Here is a 7,249-nt window from a genome sequence, read left to right as displayed (position 1 = left end):
TAGTTTATTCTAAAACATTGTTTGTTTGTTTCTTACAACATTCACATTAGAATTAATTAATTAATCACAGGCATACAAGCTAGTAAGCACAACCGATATATCGGTTTGGTATTTTTTACTTTTCTATCCACACATCCGTATTTTTTCTCATTAAGCCGCAACCCACATTTTTTCGCTTCCATGTTTCGGTCATACTGCTCGTCAATAAGTCATCTTTCGGCTTTAATTCACGAAAAAATTGCAAAAAAGGAAATAAAAGAGCCAGAAAGCTGCCAAATAGCCGCCGTTAAAGTGGCCGAACAAGTGTGTGAATATTAGTGGTGCAAGAAGTAGCCTGCAAACACAAGCAGCCGTGGAAAAGCTGAAAAGCAGAAAGGTAGCAGCAGCAGCAGCCGAAGAAAGAGGAAAAGAGTGTGGCGAAGAGAGAGGAGCGCCCGGGGGACGACGACCGCCAACAACGGATCGCGTACTAGTGTTTAAGCATAAAGTTTTCCGCCCGCGCCCCGCCCACTTCTGGAACCGCCTGCCAGGCCACAGAGCAGAGAGCAGGTAAGAAAGGACGAACGGATTTGTCGCGGAGATATCTGGCCCCGGCCAGGCGGCTCCACAGCTGCACCACCCACACAGCATCGCACCGCCCCACCGCTCACTCCATTCCTAGTAGTTTTGTGCGAATATTTAACGGCTTTAACCGCATTTTTTGCCATTCTCGCTGATTTATTTTGCAAACATTTTGCATCTCGTGGCCATTTTGTGGTTATAAGCGCCGCTTGCAGGCGGCTCCACGTGTATTGGTGTGTGTGTGTGCTTCGTTGGTGTGGTGTGGCTTTGTATTGGGTTACAAGCACACCACGAGGAGGCCTCCCGTTATTATTATTGTTGTTGTTGCCTCTGATAACCTCTGGCTTGTTATCAAAAGATAAGGGAAGGGGAAAGGGGCGACAGAGAGCCGAGGGGGAGTGGCAGCGTGCAGCTTACATCACAGGCTTCGCATTGCATCGGTGACCTAATGCACCCTTAACCCCGGGAGTCGGCTCGTTTTGCTCGTTGTGAAAAATCTAAGAAAACTTGCAGAGTTGCCAAGACATTTGTGTGTTTTTTGATGTCTTTGGCCGTTTTTTGTTGTTTATTTTTGTGTCATTTTTCTTGCGCATTTTCTTGGTTCCTCCTTTCCATTTCCTTTCTCTGTTTTCGTTTATCGTACGTACGCACTTCTCTTTTCTATTCTCTCTAGCCGCTCTCACTCTCATTTGCCGTTACGCTGCTTACGCTCTTTCCTGCATTTTCGCCTGTCATCTGGCGGTCAGTAGCCGGCAGCCCCCCAACCCCACACGCCTCCTTCTTGTCATTCTTTCCTTGCAAATTGTATTTTATAATATACGAAATATGTATGTTCGAAAACACAAGCTGTTTGGTTAGGAGAAGCTTTTAATACCCTTTGAAAGGTGAGACAATATATTATGAAAGAAGTTCAAGATCTTTTTGAACTCGGTCAGAGTATCTCTCGATAATAAAATACCGTTTTGAAAATAGCCAGGTTATGGAACTATGATGTTATTATTTTATAATGGACAAAATAGGTTTTTACCTAAATTAAAAAAAAAAACAGAACAGTATTATATCCTCAAAAGTACTTAAAAAGGTTCTATTAGTTGATTTTAGAGGTATCCTAGAGAAATATTTCTTTCCTCAGTACCAAAAGTCTTAATAAATTCTTCATAACTTTTGGAAAGTGTATAAAAATCACAATCGCCGTCGCCACACAACCTCAACTCATTTTTCGTAGGCGTCGCCTGTTTTCGGCCTTCCTTTTTTTTTCGCTTGCTCGCTTGTATTTTTCGCATTGGAGTTTTCTTTACACTTTACCACTTTCCAACCATTGCTGAAGCACACATTTCAACGTTCTGTGACGGAATATTGTTTGCCAATGTTTGTTGTCTACCATAGAGCGTCCTCCAGGGTCCGCTGCATGTTGAATGTTTCTGCGAGTGCTCCACAAGATATTGCCGGTATGTGAGCCACTCTACCCCCCACTAATCCCACCGACAACCCTTAGCGTAACCTCCAACTTTACCCACCTCCTCCTAGCCCAGTCAGCTTTTAGCCTTGTGTCTTTAGATTCAATTGCAGCAGCAGCCACAATTGGAGCATAAATAAGCGATAGAGACGACCCCAGCTAGCCAGTCGAGATTCAGTCTTTGTTTTGGCAATTACCAACCAGAAGCTGACACTGACACAAACAACATTTTGCTCTTTTTTCAGTGCTGCAACGATAAAGAAATGAACTCAAACATATTTCTGGGCACAGCGGAGAACGGCCTGCGGCACGATAAGGTTGTTATACTCGATGCGGGAGCACAGTACGGCAAGGTGAGCTTATTCCCAAAAACCAAAAAGTTACCAAATTAAAAAAGAATATATAAAGTTTTAATAATGCTAATGGTCTTTATTTCAGGTTATCGATCGCAAGGTCCGAGAACTGCTCGTCGAATCGGACATCCTGCCACTGGACACGCCAGCGGCCACGATACGCAACAATGGCTATCGCGGCATCATCATATCCGGCGGTCCCAATTCCGTTTATGCCGATGATGCCCCCAGCTACGATCCCGATCTGTTCAAGTTGAAGATACCCATGCTGGGCATCTGCTATGGCATGCAGCTGATCAACAAAGAGTTTGGAGGCACAGTGCTCAAGACAGATGTGCGAGAGGATGGCCAACAGAACATTGAGATTGAGACGTCGTGTCCACTGTTCAGGTGAGCACTAGTACTACATAGTATATAGTGGCAGCAACAAGAAAGTGCTTGAGTTGATTGAGTCTAGTTAAGCGCTGATACAATGCTGCCAGAGAAATCTCAATACCAAGAACAGTTCAGTTTAGTTTAAGTCTATAAACTGATCTACACGTGGTCTTACATATCCTTTCCTACATCTTTTGATATTTATTCAACATTTTTGGCTTAATTATAATGAAAATATCCTTTGCTCTTTCAACAGTCGCCTCAGTCGCACACAGTCCGTATTGCTAACTCACGGCGATAGCGTGGAGCGAGTGGGCGAGAAGCTGAAAGTTGGTGGCTGGTCAACGAATCGCATTGTTACGACCATTTACAACGAGGTATTGCGTATCTATGGCGTCCAGTTCCATCCGGAGGTCGATCTCACCATCAATGGCAAACAGATGCTATCGAATTTCCTGTACGAGATCTGCGAACTAACGCCCAACTTCACCATGGGCAGCCGGAAGGAGGAGTGCATACGGTATATTCGAGAGAAAGTGGGCACAAATAAAGTGCTGGTGAGTAGCAAATACATTTAATCTTCACAGAGAGTTGCATTTCTAAGTGAAAATATCTATACCTTTTTGTAGCTGCTGGTCAGCGGGGGCGTGGATTCCAGCGTCTGTGCAGCCTTGCTACGCCGTGCCCTGCATCCTAATCAGATAATTGCCGTGCATGTAGATAATGGTATGAATTAGGGTTAGAAATGGCAAACATAACAATTTATATAGATACGAAAAAAAAAACATTATCGGCAATTGTATGATTTTTAAAATCTTAGGTTAATTAATTAATTGTATTATTTATTCGTAAACATATTCTAGGGCAAAGTTACTTAAGTCTGTCGACATAAACTTGCCCAGTACAAATTTCAACCAAGATTATGCCGTATTTTATGACGAGTTTATGTCACCGTCACCCCTGTTTTAGGCTAGTTTATCAATAAGGTTTTTCTTCAAAGACACTTGATTAATCTTAAATCGTTAATTTCACAGGTTTCATGCGCCAGAACGAAAGTGAAAAGGTGGAGCGTTCACTGCGCGATATCGGTATCGAGCTAATCGTTCGCAAGGAAGGCTATACGTTCCTCAAGGGCACGACGCAGGTGAAGCGGCCCGGTCAATACTCGGTGGTGGAGACGCCCATGCTCTGTCAGACCTACAATCCGGAGGAGAAGCGTAAGATAATCGGTGATATATTCGTCAAGGTGACCAATGATGTGGTGGCCGAACTGAAACTGAAGCCCGAGGAGGTGCTACTTGCCCAGGGAACGCTCCGACCGGATCTGATTGAGTCTGCCTCGAATATGGTCAGCACGAATGCAGAAACAATCAAAACGCATCACAATGACACGGATCTGATTAGGTAATAAATATAATTTATTTTAACTAGAGTAACTAACTCTATAAATTAACCAAAGGGAACTTCGGAATGCGGGACGTGTTGTTGAGCCACTGTGCGACTTCCACAAGGATGAGGTGCGCGACCTGGGCAACGATCTGGGCCTGCCACCGGAGCTGGTGGAGCGACAGCCTTTCCCAGGTCCTGGACTGGCCATACGCGTGCTCTGCGCCGAGGAGGCTTTCATGGAAAAGGATTACTCCGAGACTCAGGTGAGTTAAGCAAAGAAAAACAACGATTTTAAAACTAACTAAATGATTACTTTAGGTCATTGTACGGGTGATTGTGGACTATAAGAATAAGCTGCAAAAGAACCATGCTCTGATCAACCGGGTAACGGGAGCCACCAGCGAGTCGGAGCAAAAGGATCTGCTGCGAATCTCTGCCAACTCACAGATCCAGGCCACCCTGCTGCCCATCCGATCGGTGGGGGTGCAGGGCGACAAGCGCTCCTACAGCTACGTAGTGGGTCTGTCCACCAGTCAGGAGCCCAACTGGCAGGATCTGCTCTTCCTCGCCAAGATAATACCACGCATCCTGCACAACGTCAACCGTGTATGCTACATCTTTGGCGAACCCGTGCAGTATCTGGTGACGGATATAACGCACACCACACTTAATACCGTGGTGTTGGCGCAGCTACGGCAAGCCGATGCCATCGCCAATGAGGTGAGAATATCTCTATAGGATGCCTATAGGGTTTTTACTAATCCTTATGTTTCTTAATCCTAGATCATCATGCAAGCTGGACTGTATCGGAAAATTTCACAGATGCCTGTTGTTCTCATACCTGTGCACTTTGATCGCGATCCCATCAACCGTACGCCCTCCTGCAGAAGATCGGTGGTGCTGCGTCCCTTCATCACGAACGATTTCATGACAGGAGTACCCGCTGAGCCCGGCTCCGTGCAACTGCCATTGCAAGTGAGTGAATCTCTCAGCAAGTCTCGAATTGGTTTATTTTATCCATTCATTTACGCCCCGACAGGTCCTTAATCAAATTGTGCGCGATATATCCAAGCTGGATGGAATCTCGAGGGTCCTGTACGACTTGACAGCCAAGCCGCCGGGCACTACCGAGTGGGAATGATGCGTTCTAGCCAAACCAACTTTCAACAGCCATTTCATAGCAGTAGACGAGGGACAAACAATAATCAAGCAACCAACCAATAAGCGGCGGGCGCTCGAGAGCCGATCGATGGAACGATCTTAGCCTTCTCGGGGCCAAGCGCAGCTGCTCCTGCCTTTAAAGAGACACGTAAAACGAGAGCAATTGAGATACACAACTAGAGAGGAGTAGGTGAGTGCCACTTGGCGGAGAGAAAGATTGAAAAAAATTCAGGTTCATGTAATATCGATCGTGTCTGTGTAATTAATGAGAAATTAAACGACGGCAAACAATTTGCCTCGCTAAAAATAACAATTCTAATAATACATAATGTACATTTTCATGTTTTGTTCCTTTTGTGAAAAGGAATGTGCACACACACACACACACACACACGTAACCAACAATTATTTTACGCATTTTTTAGTTATACATATAAATAAAAAATTATATATATATATATATTATATACAGATACAGATATTAAATAATTGCGAAACAAAAACAAATTCAATTCTGAAAATTGTATAGATGAACAGAGGAGTGTGTGTAACTGCAAATGGCATAAAGAAAAAAAAGATTGTAAGAGTACGAAACAAAAATATTCTAAGTTAAAATTATGAATTGTTATATAAAAAACGTCTATATTTAAAGAATGGCATGCAACCAGGAAAAAAAACAACAAAGCGATTATGATGATACAAGAAATGTAATAAAACGAAAAAGCTATTTAAACGTGTTTCGCCTTCAGCTTGGGCTTCTCCCTGGCCACGTGTTGATGGTCCACACCACTGGTGATCTTTTGCATCTTCTTGAAGGCTTCATGTGTCAGAATCAGTGAAGTGCAGTGATGATTCCTCAAAACATCGAGCTTGGCTATCTTTTCGGTGAGTTTAGCTTCAGATTTTGGCTTCTCCTTAATGGGTCTCGCGTGCTTCAATGGAATCTTTTCCAGAGTAACACCCGAGGATGGGGCTTTCAAGGGCTGTTTGTGATTTTTAATACATTACCAGTAAGTTCACCAAGAAAAATCATTTGACTTACGATCTCCCTATGTGGAACGTCTTTTTCTCGAGAAAAAATGTGATTCAGGAAATGTAGGTGATCCTTGTAGGTCAGCTTTGAACTAAAGTCTTCACCCATAGACTTGGCCTTCTGCTCTTGGACACGTTCCAGGTCGACATTATAGCGCAGCCTATGTATTGCATGCTTCCAGAAATCCGGCGGGGAATTGGCTTGCATTTCATCAGCAATTGCCTCCCAGATCTTGGCCTTGTGATCGAAATTGAAGAAGTCCTTGTGACACTCATTCCACAAGCATTTATGGTCGCCATAAAGGGCAATCAACTTCAATTTGAGTTTGGAACTTTTCAAAAGCTTACGACTTGGTTTAAAGAACACACCGCTATCACTCGTGGAATCGCTGACCTCCGAGTCCGTGACAGTAATCATAGATGTGCTGCTAGGGCTTCTGTAACTCATTGTGGCGGCTAATAATTTTGTTTTACTAAAATTTTAACATAAGTGAAATACAGAATTCTATTGACATATAACTTGTTCAATTCAAGTAACTGGGTGTAATTCTCACCGAGTGTCATAACACCCACAATCTTTTGTTTATTCATTTAATTGTTAACAATTATAATAACATCCGTGGTTTAATAAGAATTAATCATAGATGGGTTCATCCTTAGAGCGTCTTACTCCATTCAGAAGAGCATTCTTAAGAACAAACAGCAGAGTTCCCATCCTGGGACTAAAACAAACCTCTGACTAATTGATATTATGCTTTATTTTCGACTATATAATAATATTATAATATCAACACGCTGTTTGTGGCTTATATCTTATAATTGATACAATTAAGATAATCAATGTGAAAATAAAGTGGGGGCATAGGGATGTGGCTCTTATTGTCCGTTTTAAGGTTGTTTTTGTGTAAATAAAAGATTCGTT

The 7,249-nt window shown here is 43.1% G+C and overlaps 2 protein-coding genes and 1 non-coding gene across 6 annotated transcripts; 2 read left to right on the top strand and 1 right to left on the bottom strand.

The window, feature by feature from the left end:
* The first annotated feature begins 102 nt into the window (after positions 1-102).
* On the top strand, positions 103-6,022 carry bur (GMP synthase burgundy). 2 transcript variants are annotated; one of them, XM_020956817.2, is made up of 10 exons: positions 103-549; positions 2,263-2,370; positions 2,456-2,760; positions 3,002-3,302; positions 3,375-3,471; positions 3,780-4,149; positions 4,205-4,397; positions 4,453-4,854; positions 4,918-5,109; positions 5,174-6,022. In XM_020956817.2, the coding sequence occupies exons 2-10, from the start codon at positions 2,281-2,283 to the stop codon at positions 5,273-5,275; spliced, it is 2,052 nt and encodes a 683-aa protein (XP_020812476.1). In that variant the 5' UTR covers positions 103-549; positions 2,263-2,280; the 3' UTR covers positions 5,276-6,022. The 2 variants fall into 2 exon arrangements, with proteins under 2 accessions (XP_020812476.1, XP_086688608.1); XM_086832482.1 differs by lacking the exon at positions 103-549 and adding an exon at positions 1,770-2,009.
* Positions 2,788-2,924, top strand: LOC147643661 (small Cajal body-specific RNA PsiU2-38.40.4). The gene has a single exon (XR_015271701.1).
* LOC110187430 (uncharacterized) lies at positions 5,984-7,179 on the bottom strand. Of its 3 annotated transcripts, none has more exons than XM_086832486.1 (3): positions 6,697-6,833; positions 6,338-6,565; positions 5,984-6,278 (listed from the first exon to the last, which is right to left on the bottom strand). In XM_086832486.1, exons 2-3 carry the CDS (start codon positions 6,533-6,535, stop codon positions 6,024-6,026), a joined length of 453 nt encoding a protein of 150 aa, XP_086688612.1. In that variant the 5' UTR covers positions 6,536-6,565; positions 6,697-6,833; the 3' UTR covers positions 5,984-6,023. The 3 variants fall into 3 exon arrangements, with proteins under 3 accessions (XP_086688612.1, XP_086688611.1, XP_020812477.1); XM_086832485.1 differs by having other exon boundaries at positions 6,676-6,816; XM_020956818.2 differs by having other exon boundaries at positions 6,338-7,179.
* Positions 7,180-7,249: the final 70 nt, after the last annotated feature.

Source organism: Drosophila serrata, unplaced genomic scaffold, assembly GCF_035046125.1.
Source record: "Drosophila serrata isolate PLE 108 unplaced genomic scaffold, ASM3504612v1 contig_249, whole genome shotgun sequence".
NCBI lineage: Eukaryota > Metazoa > Arthropoda > Insecta > Diptera > Drosophilidae > Drosophila > Drosophila serrata.
Note: the sequence above shows the minus strand (reverse complement) of the source record. Positions and strands in the feature narration are given on the sequence as shown.

Coding starts and splice junctions, on each gene's coding strand:
- bur (XM_086832482.1), top strand. CDS start 1,977: ATGTTTCTGCGAGTGCTCCACAAGATATTGCCG. Junction 2,761..3,001: donor ACGTCGTGTCCACTGTTCAG/GTGAGCACTAGT, acceptor CTCTTTCAACAG/TCGCCTCAGTCGCACACAGT. Junction 5,110..5,173: donor CCGTGCAACTGCCATTGCAA/GTGAGTGAATCT, acceptor ACGCCCCGACAG/GTCCTTAATCAAATTGTGCG.
- LOC110187430 (XM_020956818.2), bottom strand. CDS start 6,775: ATGAGTTACAGAAGCCCTAGCAGCACATCTATGATTACTGTCACGGAC. Junction 6,279..6,337: donor ACGTTCCACATAGGGAGATC/GTAAGTCAAATG, acceptor AATCACAAACAG/CCCTTGAAAGCCCCATCCTC.